This window comes from Equus caballus, chromosome 5, assembly GCF_041296265.1.
Source record: "Equus caballus isolate H_3958 breed thoroughbred chromosome 5, TB-T2T, whole genome shotgun sequence".
Taxonomy (NCBI): Eukaryota; Metazoa; Chordata; class Mammalia; order Perissodactyla; family Equidae; genus Equus; species Equus caballus.
Genome location: NC_091688.1, coordinates 18,924,642 through 18,942,531, shown reverse-complemented (window position 1 = coordinate 18,942,531; position 17,890 = coordinate 18,924,642). Strand labels below are relative to the sequence as shown.

General features: G+C 41.2%; 1 protein-coding gene across 1 annotated transcript in view; it reads left to right on the top strand.

Moving 5' to 3' along the window:
• NIBAN1 (niban apoptosis regulator 1) overlaps nucleotides 1-17,890 on the top strand; it is a 143,391-nt gene that overhangs the window by 67,225 nt on the left and 58,276 nt on the right. The window contains exons 4-5 of the mRNA XM_005609788.4: nucleotides 292-406; nucleotides 4,640-4,807. Of these exons, the coding sequence (XP_005609845.2) occupies nucleotides 292-406; nucleotides 4,640-4,807 (283 nt within the window). The remainder of the gene's footprint in view (nucleotides 1-291; nucleotides 407-4,639; nucleotides 4,808-17,890) is intronic.

Here is a 17,890-nt window from a genome sequence, read left to right as displayed (position 1 = left end):
ACTGCGATTACATTTTCCCCATTTGAGAAACATCCCTACAGTGAATCTCTCTGAGATTAGGGACTGTGATTTACTGTGTGGTAACCATCACACCAAAGTCCTAAAGTGACACCTTGCAAGTATGCAAAATATATTTTTTAAATAAATGGCTCTTACTCAATGACATAGTGTAGGAATTGCTGTCTCTGCGTGTATGTGTCTGGGTCTGTCTGTCAGTTTCTAATATTCCTGATATTTTCCAAAAATCCAAATGGGAAAAAAAATCACTCATTTACGTTTTTCCTTTCCCAGGCCTATCAGAGAGGAGCTGCTCCTAAAAGCCGAATTCTTCCAGCTGGTGGCAAGGTAGTAACATCAGAAGAAGAATACAATTTATTATCTGATCGGCATTTCCCAGACCCCATTGGTGAGTGGCTGAGCATTCTTTCCCAAGGCAAAATTCCTAAACTTGCTTTGTTTGGCTAGACTGGTGGTTCTCAGGGGGAACGGGATTTCATTCTGCAGGGTCGTTTGGCAGTGTCTGGAGACATTTTTGGTTGTCACAACTTGGGGGGATGGTGTTCCAGGCATTCAGTGGGTAGAGGCCCGTGATGCTGCTAAGTATCCTGTAAGGCACAAGACAGCCCCTCACAATGAAGAATTATCTGACAAAATATCAATAGTTGCCGAGGTTGAGAAACCTTGGGATGCGCACGCATTCTCCATAGACAAACGGAAGATGTAATTTCTCTAATTTAGGTAAACACTGTACCGCTTCTATTATTTTAAATCACAGTCAGTAATATATAAGTCAGTTACTGTGCTTCTAGCACATGGAAAATGTACCATTTGTCAGACATCCTGAGGGTTTGGAACAGATCACAAGCGTTAATAGCAGTACACAGGACAGCAGAAATAAATAGGCAGGACCCAGTCTGTGAAATGTGCAATCCCATCCTTCAGTAAGCAAGCCTGGACCTGTCAGGGAATATTATTTTTCTAATTTTAGGGTGATATGCAATAAAATATCCTGAATCGACAAAGTACTTTGAACAAGCATTACAGTAACTCATAGCTGCTGTGTAAAAAAGCATGGCATTAATTAGCATATCTATAAATAGTAGTTGGATGCAGCCATGGAAAGAGCATCGAACTGAGAATTTGGAGGCTAGAGTTTTATCTAGTTCTAGACTAGATTTTTATCAAGTGTTTTTCTCTAGCAGTTGCCCAAACTCTCTGGTTTCTGTTTCTCTAACTCTGGGGCCCTCAACTAGAAAATCTAGAAGGATCTTTCCAGGTCTAACATACTTTGATTCTCATTCATTTCAGTCTTTCCATGTAGAGAAAGTAATGGATAATATATAGACCAGACAGCACATTTCATAGAGATTCATGAACTGTGGATAATGTAATCACTCCATCTGGCTTTGTGTAAATCATGCCACCCAGCAATTACTTGGTTTCTTGAAGAGAGCCCTGGTTCTTATTAATGGGTCTAATCATTTCATTGGAATTTATGGAGAAAAATATAATAATTTTATCAACTGCTACAGAATGCTTAGCATAGTGTTTTTAATAACCCCATGATAGGATTAGTACATGGACCATAAACCTAGATTAACAAACTATTACTGAGTAATCCAAGCTAAAGCAACACTTTATGTGCACTGTACATATTATCATATTTTCTTTCAACATCTGCTTATATGTCATCTTGGCTCTGAAGCTGATGCTAGAAATGGGGATACCAACATCTTGACTCTTCAGAACCTCTCCAAAAGAACTTTCCAATGAAACCAGTCAGAACAAACAATATATTTATTGATTTATTGATGAAATCATATCATAAGGAATGAAAAGGAATAAAAAACACAAGCCCTGTGTGACTAGTGCCATTTGGCTCGGGGCTTCAGCTGGGGTAGTTCAGTGACTTTTTTTATTGTATGGTGTGGCCTTTGAGTTTTTAAAAATAGAATATTCTACACTAGATCATCTGTGATATCCTTGTAACTCAACTCAGAAAAAATGCAGGCTAATGGCATCCGGAAAATTGTTGTAAAAGGTTAAATGAGAGATAACCAGAGGTTAATAGGAGTGAATTTTATGGGGCTTGCTGTAGCTTTTAAATGCAAAGGGTCAATGTTGCTTTCAGTTGTTTGCACAAAATGGTGACATCTTGGAAAGGGCAAGGAGAATTGTTTCACGAAACCATGTTAACAGAAGCACTCACTGTGTGATATAGTTCTGTTGGAAAGAATAAAGGCACAATAAAAGATGGGAGGAATTAACCTCACTTGAGGATAATCACTAGGGATTTATTAATAAATATGTTTTCTTTATACAATAGTCTGCTAAGATGACATATCAAAAATGCCCCCACATTTTACTACAGTGATTCATTTATTTGGCATTTTACTAGTTAGAATCTAGTTTTCTACACACAACAAAAAACTCAAATTAAATACATAAGGTTTTAAATATTTGGATATTAGGTCCAGGGCTGGTATGGCAGTTCCATAAATGTCAGGGAGTCTTTCTAGCTTTCCCCCCTTTATCTCCAGGTTTTGGCCCTTGTTTACATAGTCCAAGGTGGCTGCTGGAGCACCAGCCATGGCTTTCTCATTCCAGACAGCAGGAGGGAGAATAGAGGAGGAGGTGGAGACACTCCCTCTCTTGAAGGATACTTCCAGGAAGTTTCACTGCCACTTCAATGTACATCCCACTGGCCAGAACTTAGTGGTGGTGGCACACCAAGCTGCAATGGAGGCCGGAAATGTAGTCTTTATTCTCTGCAGTCACTTGCTTAACTAAAAGTCAGGGATTTTATTACTGGGAAAGAATCAGAGAATAGATAATGCGTTACAACTCGAAGTCTCTGCTACAGAGTTCCACCATTCATTCATTTATTTGTTCATTCATATATTGATTCATTCTTATGTTATGATGTGCCGGGCATTTTGCTAGGTACTGATGGGCCAAAGTTTGTGCTTCCAGTGCATTCTACTCTGTTACCTTCAGATTTCAGGACACTGAAACAGGGCTCCCATATATGCCCAAGAAATCTATTCTTTCTCTAAGCCAATCTTGGTTTATTAATTTGCCAGCAGCAAGACTCAGTTTCTGGAGCCTCCATTATGGTTACGCTCCATTTCTTAGTATGCCCAGTGCTTACTATAAACTCTTGGAGAGTCCTCCTTCCCTTCCTTTCCCTGAGATTGGTACCCATTATGTAGGCAGGGAGTACAGAGCTAATTTTTTTTTGCTTGTTCTTCATGACTCTAGAAATAGGCTGGGGCTCATTTAACCAAGTGCAATATAACATAATTGGAATGCATGGAAGGGGATAAACTTTAGGTAGGGAATCTGAATAGTAGTTTAACATGAGTTTGCTGGAATTGATTTTGAGGAAAGAGGGAAAAGTTCATTGTTTAAGGCTTTTAAAATTTCCTAGGACAATGTAGCACACGTATTCATTCGACAAACTGCAGTTGAACACATGCTAGGTTCCATGACCTTGCCACGGACTAAGGATACAGAGATGTAAGATGCAGTCTCCATGCTCTCGGAGCTCTGGGGCAGTTGTTCTGCTTCTTGGGGAGGGGAACCATGTGAGAACCAGTTGGGGAGCTTATCTCAGTCTGCTCGCCCACCCTGAGTGTCGGTGCCAGACATGGAAACAGGTCATTACGGTATTTTGGGAGAACAAGTTAGGGAGCACCCAACTCTTTCTGTGGTGGCAGGGGAGGCAGATTTTGGACTGACTTTTGTAAGATGAATGAGAATTTTCTTTTCAAAACCATGATGGAAGGGAAGAAGGAAAAGGTGATATGAACTGCAGAAACAATGTGCAAAGTCACAGAATGGGTCACCATGCTAGAGAGAGTAGAGACTGAGAGTGGAGGGAAACCAGCACAGAACGGGGCAAACACCAGCGCTAACGGGGGCATGGAGAGAAGGGGCAGAGGAGCCATTAACGATGACAAAGAAGAAACAATTCTTAACAAGCACGAAGGACACTGGGAAAGAGATGCCCCTGGAAGTCGAGAAGAGAATGTCATCAAAAGAAGGGGTTGCTGGCAACATGGGATGTTTCAGATCAGGTTCAAAGGATAGGTGATGAAGAAGCAGCCAGGTTGGCAGTTAGGATGACAGTAGTGGCCTCAGCAATGCGTTTTGGGACTGGTGGGGCAGCGACAAGACTGAGCTGAAATAGAGGTTGATGGCATGATGACAGCAAGTGCTGGTGTGGCCATGACATGGAGGAGGGAGAGAGTGCGTGGCCGAGAGCAGGCCTGGTGGAGGGGAGCCGTGGGGAGAGTGAGGCTGAGTCTGCACAGGTGGACAGGGTAGCCTGAAGAGGCCAGTAGGGAAGAGTGAGCGCTGTTTGCTCATCATTTTGAGTGAAGAAGTTGGGAAAGATTGTGTCTCATGGCCTTGGTTGTCCCTGCCGAGTAGGAGGTGAGACCACCTGATGGGGTGAGACAGGTGAGCTGGCAGAGGGGCCCCATCTCTCATTTTCCCCCTCCCTGGGAAGACGCCTGGCACCACACTTCCATCCCATGGCCTGCCCCAGAGCGTTACCTCCACGGCCTGAAATGAGTATTTTGAATAAAAGATACACACATTTTAAAATGTCTTTGTGATTTCAATATTTCTTTAGCCTCCAATGAGAAGGAGAACGCTCAGCCCTTCGTGGTCCTGCCAAAGGATTTCCCGGTGTTCCTGTGGCAGCCATTCCTCAGACATGGCTACTTCTGCTTCGCTGAGGCCGCTGACCAGAAGAAGTTCAGCACCCTGCTGAGTGACTGCATCAGGCATCTAAACCACGGTAGGCCTCTCCTCCCCGCTGGCTGCCTTCGCTCAGTCGGCCTGGTCAGTCCTCTGTTAGAAGGATTCCTAGAAAGAGCCACAGAGGGTACTGGCCCTGGGAAGGAGAGGGAAACCAAGCATAGGCAGAGTTTTGTATGCAGGGAGTGTGGTCCACTTGCTGGTGGTTTGTTCAGCTCTGGGAAGCCTCAAGGAACAGAATGTGGAGCGGTTATTTGCTGGCATCCATGGGCATGCATTCAGAGTGCCATATTCATGCGTGTAATTTTTTTTTTTTTAAGATTTTATTTTTTCCTTTTTCTCCCCAAAGCCCCCCAGTACATAGTTGTATATTCTTCGTTGTGGGTCCTTCTAGTTGTGGCATGTGGGACGCTGCCTCAGCGTGGTCTGACGAGCAGTGCCATGTCCACGCCCAGGATTCGAACCAACGAAACACTGGGCCCCTTGCAGCGGAGCACGCGAACTTAACCACTCGGCCACGGGGCCAGCCCCTCATGCGTGTAATTTTGCCATAATTCATCCTCCTCCTCTTTCCTGATTTTTTAAATCTAAATGACGGCAAGAATGTGCCAATTGTCCTTGGCAACATCTTCGTCCTTATGACATTTCTTGTTTATTCTCACTTTTATTTCTGAATAACAGTTACTCAAAACTCTAGGGTACAGAAAGTCGCCTGGAAAACTTATTAAACACAGATTTCTGGGCTCCGCCCTTGGATATTCTGGTTCACTGGGTCTTTGGCAGGACCCAATTTTGCTTTTCTAACAAACTGCCAAGAGATGCTGATGCCGTTGGTCTATGGCCCGCACTTGCAGCTGTGTTGCTTCAGACCACTTTCCCTCTAGGTATGAATTTAATTAATATTACGTCGATAATGAAAAGGCTTTCCATTCCAATATGTGATTTTTTTTTTTTTTAAGGAAGATTAGCCCTGAGCTAATATCTGCTGCCAATCCTCCTTTTTTTCCTGAGGAAGACTGGCCCTGAGCTCACATCCGTGCCCATCTTCCTCTACTTTTTATATGTGGGACGCCTGCCACAGCATGGCGTGCCAAGCAGTGCCACGTCTGCACCTGGGATCCCAACCAGCGAACCCGGGCCGCCGAAGCAGAATGTGCGCACTTAACTGCGGCGCCACAGGGCCGGCCCCCCAGTACGTGATGTTTTGATGAATTAATGTGAATGCTGGTTTAGGACTCCATGAAGACTTCAATCACAGAAAATTGAACTCTTTGTCCTTTGGCAAGTTGGAAAGATAACCAATCAGATGTCATTGAGGGCTCCCTCTGTGCCACCCTCTGTGGGTGTTAGGGACAGAGGAATGAACCACGCAAAGCTCCCCTCTCTGGGATCTAAATTCACCCAGGGAGGAGGGACAAACCCGTGCACAAATTCACCAGATCCCTTGATCGTTATCAAAGTTACCATGTTGCAGAGGAACTGGAGGTTACCGCATTGAGAAAAAGGGAGTTCAGTACTGTGGCTTGTCAGGGGAGGTCTCTGGGAGCAGGTGTCATTTGAGTTGAGTCACCTTATCCGTCTGTACTTTTATTTCCTAATAAGGCTCGTATCGCTGTACACTTACTTTAAAGTTCTGAGGTTTCTCTGACAGTGTCAGTCCCAGAGCAAAATTCACCCATGATGTGTGTCAGCCTGTTCTTGATTTTAGCTGATGTATTGATGGAGGCTAATGGAAAAGACAGCATCACTCTACTTTGCTATAACTGCTCTGAGTAACGTTGGTCATAATATTGGTTCATAACCAGTTAGGGACTTTATAAAAATAATACTCTTCTCAATATCTTGCCTTGTGGTTTTGATGTTTGAGAGACTAGGACTTGCCCAGCACTGCCGGCTCTGTCTAGCTCATTTTTCAATATGCTTACACCTCTGTGTGCAGGGCCTGGGTCTAGTATGAACATGCAGGTAGTTGGCACTAGACACAAGAACTGCAAAGGTTCGCTAAGCAGAGAATGTTCTCTGCCCAGCCTGATGGGACTGCTTTACTCCTCCTTCCATGTACTTAATAGGAATTTCTCCGGGGAGTTTTTGGATGTTATGTAGCCTGCATTCAGACTCCTTTTATGGAAGATTTCAGTCGATTCAAAACCCAACTCTGCTTTCCAGTGTGTTATCAAAGGCACTCAGTTAGTTGGGTCTGGTCATGTTGCCCTAATTCTGTGTTTCATTCCTCTGTCCAGAAGCCACTTTTTCCTCACTGAGGCTTTATGCCGACGTAGTGTGATTTGGTGTAACTTCCAGTAGCTCCAGTCAGAATTGGAGAACATCATAACATTGGAGGGAGCAGTCCTTGACTGTCATGGGCCAATGAGCTCATGAGTCTTTCCTTTCTTGCCTCTGTTTCTATGTTTTTTTTTTTTTTTTTAGGAAGATTGGCCCTGAGCTAACATCCGCCACCTATCCTCCTCTTTTTGCTGAGGAAGACTGGCCCTGAGCTAACATCTGTGCCCATCTTCCTCTCTTTTATATGTGGGATGCTGCCACGGCATGGCTTGATAAGCAGTGTGTAGGTCTGCACCCAGGATCTGAACTGGTGAACTCTGGGCTGCTGAAGTGGAGGGTACAAACTCTGCCACAGGGCCGGCCCTCTGTTTCTGTGTTTTTGACAGCACAGTGTACCAACCATCTTTCCTCAATAGCTTTTTTGTTTCACTCTCTACCTGTTATTTACTGTGTGGTGTTGAGTAAATCAGTAAGAGGTTTCACGAACTCCCGGTTAATCATTACTTTTTCCATAATTACCAGATGAGTTTAGAAATAGATGGAAAGTTAGGGCCATGAAAAGGGCTAGAAACTCTGAGGGGCTGTGAGGAGGCTGCTGACTTCCCCCTCTAGGTGAGTAGAGTAAGGACTGTCAGCCGGCTGTCGCCTCATTGGCTCTCAGGCCATCACACACTTCTGTTGAGAACCAGTCTGAGACCTTCTAGCAGCTGATGCTGGGCAATATTGATCCCACCCACTCACAAATCCTCAGGGACCTTTTTTTCCAGTTTTATTGAGATATAATTGACATATAACATTGTATTAGTCCAAGGTAAAACATAATGATTTGATATACGTGTGTATTGCAAAATGATTACCACAATAAGCATAGTTAACATCCATCACTTCACACTTACACATTTTTCTTCTTATGATGAGAACTTTTGAGATCTACTCTCTTAGCAACTTTTAATATACAATACAGTACTGTTAACCTTAGTCACCATGACGTGATTACATCCCCAGAACTTATCTTATAACTGAAAGTTTGTACCTTCAGCCCATTCGCTCCCCCAACTGGCCCCCCCCCCCCAACCTGCTTGGCAACTGCCAAGCTGTTCTCTGTTTCTGTGAGTTCAGTTTTTTTTAGATTCCACTTATAAGTGAGGTTATAAGTATTTATCTTTCTCTTTCTGATTTACTTCACTTAGCATAATGCCCTCAAGGGATCTTCCAGAGAAGATCATTTCATTGCCTTTGTGGTAAATTGCACCAAGGATGTCCATCACTTGGGGTCTCCAGGATACCTCCCGGGTGCTCAAATTCCACCACAACCTAGCCCACTTGCCCCAGGAGTTCTGGGTTCGAACTGATCTAGGTATCCACGTCCATTCGTTCTGAATCCAGAGCCGCTTCTCTTGTTCCTCCTTATGGGGTGGGTGTTCCCAATGCAGCCCCCAAAAAGGGCCAGATTACACTCTGTTCTTGGACAATAAGGGAGTCCTAAGGTAGGTAAGGGCAGCTGGAGATTCTCTGCTCCTCCCTCCTTCAAGAGAGGGAGCTACCTCTGAGTGCCTCAAAGATTATTTACACTCCTAAGGAGCATGAAGGGGTATGTGTGTGTGTGTGTGTGTTTAGTTTTTAGCACCTCTTCATTGCGCAGGCGTAAGAAGACTCCATAAGGTTCATCTTGAGCAGAACATCCCACCCCTACAAACTGGACTAAATATCAAGCCCATTACATGACATGTGCCTACAGCAGCTGTTGCCCTCTGTCCTTTTTGGGACCACCCTACAATCCCTTATCCCTAAGGAGGGAAGGCCAGGTTTCTAAATGTCCCCTGCCACAAAATGGGACTTACATAAAGCCAAGATGTTCCAAGACAGTCCTGTTGTCCAAAATTCAGTTCTATTCTTTGGAATTTTGGTTTGCAAAATATGGTCATTATAGTGACAGGGATATAGTTAAAACTCTTAACAGATATCGAGGGCTGTACATGTGCAGTATGGAATAAGGGTCGTTATCAATGTGAGTCCGTCCTTTCAGCTCAGAATAATCATTCCTTGGCATGGGAATTTTCAGGTAGGGGAGAAGGTGTTCCTACCAAGAGGAATAGCACATATGGGGGCCACAAAGAGAGTCAGAGCATGGACCATTAGAGGAACTGAAAAATTTTGTGTGGCTGGTGCTTGGCGCGGAGAAAGGAGCCAAGTGAGGATGGGGAGATGGGCGGGATCCAGGCTGTGAAGGGCTTTGCGATACATATTAAGGAATTTTTCACTTTATTCTAACAGCAGTGGGAAACCATTAAAGGGTTTTAGCGGATAAGTGACTCAGTCATAGATCCATTTTGGAAAGGTCACCCTGGCTGCTGTGTGGGCAGTGGATGGGAGGGGAGCATGCTGGGATGCCACGAGGCCACTTAGGAAGCTTGGCAGGCAACAGATGGTGGTAGCCTGCACCAGAGGGCACAGATCGTGAGAGGTGGCTGGCTAAGAGAAATAGCCGGGAAGTGGAATCAACAGAACTTGAAGATACATCGTGTGGGGAGTGAGGCAGTAGCGGGTCACGTGTTTCCACCGTTCTCTGAGATGGGAACTTGCGTGAGGAGGAGCAGGTTCCAGGGAAAGGAGATGTGTCCAGTGTTGCAGATGTTGTTTGGATAAATCCATGGACATCCAGGTGAGGAAGTCTCATAGCTGGATGCCCAGAGAAGACTGGAAAGCAGGAGCGCCATCTGGAGTGGAGACGCAGGTGGGAAGTCAGCAGCCTGTGTGTGTCATTGAAGCTGCAGCTGACTTTGTAGGAAGGATGTAGCTCGTGAGTCCCTCAAAGGCTGTCTTTTATCTCTGTATCCCTGGCAACTGGCCGAGGGCCTGGCGCCTGGTACAGGCTCTGTAAATATCTCCACCCTCCATCCTTAGGTATAGTTGTAAATATGCCCGCGTGTGAAAAAGCATGGAACGTGTGTGGGAGCAGCTTAGGGATGTTTGTGCTCAAAATCTGTAAACATTAAAGTAGAATGGGTTGGTGCTTTTGTGTTAAGTAAGTACTAACTTATTCACTCTTTACATGGATCTATGATTTTACTGTTGAACCTTTAAGCAACATGTTCATCAGGAATACAGGCCCCTGTGAAATTCGGCGGCTCAGTTAGGCTCTCTGACTCGTCCTTTTCATACATATACCTACTCAATTGCCAGTGTCTCTTCTGTATTTCATTTCAAGTTCATGGCTACCAACCTGCTTTGGGACTCATATAAAAATCACTGCCAGGTCTTTTAGTTGATCTTACTTTTTCCAATTACTGCCACCTCCTTCTACATGTGACAGTCAGATAAATCATCTTTAAACACAATTTTTGATTAAAATCTTTCAGTGGCACTACCGTTGTCAAAAAGATGCAACACTTCATCCCAAAGAGACTGTCTGTGCCTGGTTTCCTATTCCTCCCAAGCACAAGCTGCCTTCCCCCGCCCCTACCCCCCTTGCTGCCCTACCCCGCCCACCTTCTTTAAATGGAAGTTTTACTTGGACATCTTTGGCCTTTTCGTATACCTGGAACATCCACTCCTCACCTATTCAAATTCTCTGTTGCTTCTCCAGTCTGCCCCCTGTCGTGAAGGCCGTAGGGATGAGGATGGCTTCACTAGTGCCTATCCTCCATCCCAAGGATTGGCTCCTCACCACCTTCTGCCTTCCGTTATTCATCTTCATGTCTAGTTGTCCTGTTTCTCCAACTCTATTTCAGGTTCCTCAAGGGAAATCTTGTGTCATCCTTTGTATCCCTCTGTAGTGCTCAGACAGGTATCTTGTGTTCGTAAAATGGTTCCAAGACACTCTTGAATTAATAACTTCATACTAAAGTAAAGCTTCTTTCAGAATTTAAGTGCAGTTTTAGAGTTGACAGTTATAAATGAGATTAGATCTATTTCATAAACACATTGGCATGAGTAAGTGAAGGGATTTGTCAAGATAAAACCTAATGGTTTGGGGAACAAAGGAATTGGATGTTAGAAGGGAACCACCACCAGAAGAAGGTGATTCTGGAACGGAGATGGAGTGCTGGCAAAGTTTTGTGCAACAGTACTGTGCTAGCTTGGAGGATAGCCAGGACTGCACTAAACAAGTGCCAGGGTCCCCATCATCATGAACACTAAGGAAGAGAGGACAGTAGAATATCTGGGAAGCATAGGGGCATGTGGGTTGAAAAACACATTTTATAAAAGAAGAGTCCAGTGGATTTTGATGAAAAGAACGCAATCCTGTAAAGACAGTCTACAAACCTCTGCTTCAGGTTGGACTCATTCAGTCACCTGTGACAGTTATGACATCCAAGGGTACTTGTGATGGAGTGAGTCAGGCTGAATGTGGAGCTGTACCTGATTAACCTTTGGAACTGGTTGCTGTCAGGGTTGTAGGCCTTGAGCTCTTATCCCAGAAATCCCATGTCAAATCAAACGCCTATATTAGATTTGATTTTGATACTTGCACATTTTAGATATTCAAAAAAATGTTGCTGAGTTATATTGAATTTTAAAACAGAAAAGGATCTTACGATTCAAATTAGACAGAGCAAATCCTTTTTGGGGTGCTCATTTGAACACCATGTTTTATGCTCTCCGTTACTCAACAGTAGCCCTCAGATCTATTTCACTAACTTCTTGGAACAGGAACTCCTCAGCCCATTATCACCGATGAAAGAAGTTCCTCGCGTGAGCAACTAAGTGTCTGATGTGGGCATCAAACGATTTTAACTGAAAATGTACAATGAATCTTATTTTGTTATATATGAAAACATACTTCTGAATTTGTGGCACATGTTGACATTTATAGACACATATCTACGAGTTAGAAAATTCTGACTATGCTTGGGCTCTTTTGGACACTTTACTACAAATGATTAATGTTTGACTGGACATAGATAAATAAAAGCACAGTTTTGGTAAACATTTCTTAGTATGCTTTTACTTTAAAAAGTATTCTATAGTGTACTTTTGTTGCAATGCATAAAAACCTCTATGCATTGTAAACAAAAATACTTGCTGAATTGCTGTTTAATAAATAAGGAGGTATCGATTTTCAGTTTTCGTAGGACTGTCCCAAATAAAATTCTTCAAAAGGATTCTCTCTGCTTGGAGACTACATTCTCTCCTTGAGTTTAGTCTGTGCTTTTTTGCCTTGCACAGTTAATACTCTACAAATTATAGATATTTGCTTCTGTCTCTTTGTGAGTGTCTTTTTCTCTTAAGAAGTTATCACTTCCCCCTCTCACCTTTGCTCACTGTTCATAAAACTCTCTATGTGGGAGAGACCTTCAAGACATATTCCAAGCCTCAAAGTTTATTTTTGATAAAGCTCATTTATGATAAGACTCAAATAGTGACCTATTTTCCCAAAGCCCACGTAGTTAGTGGTAGAGGACCAGTTGTCCTGACATCTAGTCCTTGACGTCTGTTTCAACTCTAGGGACCATGTTGTCTTTTCAGCATTACTTTTTAATAGACTCTTTCATCTCTTGGTCATTTAAAACACATTATTACTAAATCAAACTACTCTTGTGATACATTTGCATGATCCAAAGTGAAGCTAACCTGGAGCTCTTCACTTGAAGTCATCTGAGACCTGGGAGATGGCTGGTTTTTTGAGAAGTACTATCTGAGTTTAAGTCGATATTTTGTCCACCAGCCAAATATAACTACATCTTTTAGTTTAGATATGCTCTGAAGATAAAATATTTGGTAATGTAGCTTGTTGCCTAGTTAAACTTTGTGAAGTCTAAAATTCAAACTGTATATAGTTTTATATAATTTCAATAAAAACTCTGATTTGTAAAGGAAGGTTATACTGCTTATGAGGACATAGGTTGGAATATTTTAAAAAATAATAGATCTAAAATAAGCCAGACAGAGAAAGACAAACACTGCATGATATCACTAATATATGGAACCTTAAAAAAAAAAAAAAAAGAGGAAAAGTCGAGCCAGCCCGGACAGCCCAGTGGTTAAGGTTCGGCGTGATCTGCTTCGGCGGCCTGGGCTGGTTCCCGGGTGCAGAACCACACCACTCATTGTCAGTAGCCATGCTGTGGCGGCAGCTCACATGGAAGAACCAGAAGAACTTAACAACCATAGACAACTATGTACGGAGGCTTTTGGGGTGGGAGTGGGAAGGAAGAACAAAAGGAGGAAGATTGGTAACCAGTGTTAGGGCAAATCTTCCAAAAAAAAAAAAAAGAAAAAAAAGTCAAACTCATAGAAACAGAGTGAAAAAGTGGTTGATGGGCTAAGGGGTAGGAGAAATAGGGAGAGGTTGGTAAAAGGGTACAGGCTTTTTTTCAGCTATAAGATGAATTTGGTCTGAGGATCTAATTTAAAACATGGTGACTATAGTTGAAAATACTGTATGGTGTAACTGAAATTTGCTAGGAGAGTAGCACTTAAATGTTCTCACACACACAAAAACCAAACAAATATGTGAGGTGGTGGGTGTGTTAGTTCACTAGATGAGGGGTATCCTTTCACAATGGATACGTGTATCAAATCATCACGATGTACACTTTAAATATCTTGCAATTTTATATGTCAATTATACCTCAATAAAACTGAAATTTAAAAAATAATAGATCTAAAACATGTTTTATTTATATTATTTGTACTTATGGATTTACTTAAATTACTAGAAGCTCTCAAACAGTCTAAGAGTTGGAACTGAAAGAACAGCTCTCCATCAGAGACTAGAATAAATAGAAATACTTTCTCTCAGCTATTTAGCATTTATCACCACCGGTACATACATAGTCTTAAGTTCATTTGTTGCCTTAAGCTATGTTGCCATGGAACTATGTTTGAATACTTCTTTAGGCCTGTCAAACTCGTTATGGGTTCAGTGAAACCTCTGATTCCTTCCTTCCTTCCCATTGCCCAACCCCACCTCCCACCCTTCTCGTCCAGTGAACCAAGTAGTTATTTTGGTATGAAGGTTCTAAAAGTTGTATTATTATGGTAGTAAGGGGTGACAAATTGGAACAATAATAAAAGAAAAAGATTAAACAAGCAGAGAGTCGAAGTTAATTCAAGCAAAATTTTTTTTGGTCTGTGCTATTTGGGTTGGGTAAATTCCAAAATCACTCAACAGTTTTTAATGTTATTGTGACTGACTTTGGCAAAGCTTGAATAGCTTTCAAGTTTTTTTTACTTGTGGCTGGAATATGGTAAGATTGAAACATCCTTCTTAAAAATGACAGAGCATATGGGATGGCTGTTTTAATATGTAGCGAGGTAATCAACATTATGAAAGAACTCTATTTGGCATATATTCCTGGATTTCTTTTAAAAATCAACATTCAGGAGAGCTTCGAGAAAGTTCTCAAGTATTGTTATGGAATGGTGAGCCACGGTTCTCCTCACACTGTGAACCAATTTGGAGAATGTGAGATGGAAGAGAACTTTGCTAGGAGCTGTCTCATTCATTCTGTTCATTGTTCTGAGTTGTTTAAATTAAATGTTGAGTAGCTATAAAAGAATGCTTACGAAGACTGTAGGGGGTATAAAGAACATTACTGTTACCTCTGTAATTTCTTATGTGCCTCTCCTTTATCCTGTTGCCTTCTTTTCTCTTTGAGAGAGCACCATCTTGGATTGTGTGTTTTGCTTTTCTTTATAGCTTTATCTCATATGTTTAATCTTTTTGCATGCTTTTAGACTCTATCCTGTGGAATTCTTTACGTCTTCTTTCATGAATTCCTTTTTCAGTATTATCCTCCAATGCTTCACCTGTATTATCGCTTGTAGCTGTATTCCATTGATTTGCATTGCTCAATATATTCCATTATGTTAATAGACCATAACGTCTCCTATCCATTTTACTGTTGCTAGACATTTGGGTTGTTTCCATTATTTATTACTAAATGAACACTTTCTGCTATGAACACTTTCTGTTTGTTGCTGGTTTATAGAAATTTAATTTTGATTTGTTTGGCTAATACCTTAAGGAATGTTCTCATCTGTGTCAAGTGTATTTGGGCTGTAATTGTCCTATTTTGCAATGATGTTTTTAGATTTTGCTATCAAGGTTATTTTTGCTTCACAAAATGAGTTAGAGAGTGTCCCCCTCCTCTTTTTCCTTTTCTATAATCAGGAATAAGCCTGGAATTACTTGTATTTTTGATATTCGGTGGAGCTTGCCTGTAAAACCATCTCAGCTTGGTGTTCTTTGAGGGAACTTTTAAACTGCTAACTGAGATTTTTAAACTGTTAGAGGATTATTCAGTTTTTCTGTTTCTTAAGTCATTTTGAGTAGGTTACAGTTTTCTAGAAATTCATCCATTTTGTTTATACTTTAAAATTTAGTAGCATAAGGTTATGCATAATATCCTCTTGTTTCTTAAGAATGTATTCACAATGCCCCCTTTATGCTCTGTGGCACCTTTAATTGTTCCCTCTTTATTTCTAATACTGTTTGTTTGTACGTCCTTTCTTTTTTTCTTGTTCAGTCTTACTGGAAGGTTGTCACCTTCGTCAGCTTTTTCAAAAAACCACATTTGGACTTTGCAGATTATTGCATGCTGGTTTTCTAGTATGCTAATTTCTGATGTTATCTTTTTAAGTGCCTTTCTTCTATTTCCTTGGGCTTTATTTTGCTGGGGTTTTTTTCCCCCTCACCTCTTCAGGTAGATGCTTAGCTCATTGCAGTTGTTTTAAAATACTTGCAAATTCTTTGACACTCTTTCCTTCAGAAAAATGAAGCCTAATTTCCCCCCTCTTGAATGTGCGCCAGACTTAGTGACTCATTCTTACAAAGAGAATGTGGCAGAAGTCATGGTATGTGGCTTTCAAGAAGAGGTCACCAAAAAAATAGCTTTTGCTTGGCTCTTTCTCTTTTGGATCACTCCCTTGGGAAAACCTGGGCATCATCTGGTGAGAACACACAAGCAGCCCTCTGGAGAGGGCCATATGGAGGGAAACTGAGGCCTCCTGACAACAGCCAGCAACAACTTACCAGCCATGTGAGTAAATTGTCTTGGAAGTGGATGCCTCTGTTCCAGTCAAGCCTTCAGATGATTGAAGGTTTGGCCAACATGTGATTGCAACCTCATGAAACACCTGAAGCCAGAACTACCCAGCTATGAGGCTTTCGAATTCCTTGCCCATAAAACTACGAGAGAGCACAAATATTTATTGTTGTTTTAAACCATTAGCTTTTGGCGTAATTTGTTTTGTAGCAGTAGAAAACTAATATACTTACTAATCATCGGCTTTTCTTCTGCTCTTATATAAGCATTTAAATGCTATAACTTTTCCTCTACATATTATTTTAGGTGAATCCCACAAGTTTGGGTATGCAGTATTTTTCATTATCATTTTTGCAGTAGTTTTCATTATCAGATTTAAATATTTTCTAATTTCTGTTATTACTTATTCTTTGACTTATGAGTTACTTAGAATTGTTTCTTAATTTCCAAATATATATATTATGTGTTATTGATTTCTAGCTTAACTGCATTGTGGACAGAAAATATGGTCTGTATGATATCATCCTTTAAAATTTGGTGGACTTTGCTTTATGGCCCTGTTTGTGGTCTAGTTTTATAAAAGTTTTGTAGATATTTGAAAAGAATATACATCCTACAGCTGTATATATCCATTAGCTTAAGCCTGTCAATTATGTTATTCAAATCATCTATATTTTACTGATTTGTTTTTTACTATGCTAAATTTATCAGTTACTAAGAGAGACATGTTAAAATCTGCCACTATGTTGGTAAATTTTTTTGCATTTCTATTAAATGTTGAGTTATATTTTGTTAAATATTTTGTAACATATGTATGTCACTAGATGGATAACATGTTTAAAATTGTTTTATCTTCCTAGTGAATTGAATCTTTTGTCATTGTGAAATGACCCATATTATCTCTATTAATCCTGTTTGCCTTCAAGTCTATTTTGTCTGATCTTAATGTAGCTACACGAACTTTCTTTTTTTTAGGGCTTGCACAGAATATCTGTTTAATGAAAACATCTGAAAATCTTTTAACTGGAACATTTAGTCTATTTACATCTACTATAATTACTCATATTTTCAGTTTTAAATCTCTTATTTTGTTTTCCATTTATCTCATATTTTTGTGTTCTCTGTTTCTTTTTCTCTACATTCTTGCCTTCCTCTGGATTGATTATTATCTCTATACAATAGAAATGTGTATGTTCTATTTCTCCTTTGTTAGCCTGAACAACTTAACTTCTTGAAGTCAAAATCCTCAACTTTCTCTCGAAAAATGCAGACTACTTAACACTTTTAACATTCCCCCCACCCCGCCCCTTTTAGGCTATTGAATTTTAATTATATCTTTTTATTTTAACCTTTCAGTATTTCATTATTGCTGTTTTCTACAGTTTTACTGTTCACCACGTCTTCACCACTCTCCTTGCTCATAAGTTCTTCTTGCATCTCAGACCTTCCACGTGGGAGCATTTTCTTTCTTCCTAAGGTATATCCTGTAGAATATTCTTTAGTTTGGGTTCACACTTTCTGTTTTTGTTTATCAGAAAATGTTTTTATCTCATCCTTGTTCTTTTGGGTTTTTTTTTGAGGAAGATTAGCCCTGAGCTAACATCTGCCACCAATCTTCTTTTTTGCTGAGGAAGACTAGCCCTCAGCTAACATCCATGCCCATCTTCCTCTGCTCTACATGTGGGATGCCTACCACTGCATGGCTTGACAAGCAGTTCATAGGTCTGGACCCGGGATCCCAACCAGTGAACCCCGGGCCAATGAAGCTGAACGTGCGAACTTAACTGCTGTGCCACTGGGCCGGCCCCCTCATCCTTGTTCTTAAAAGATATTTTCACTCTATATGA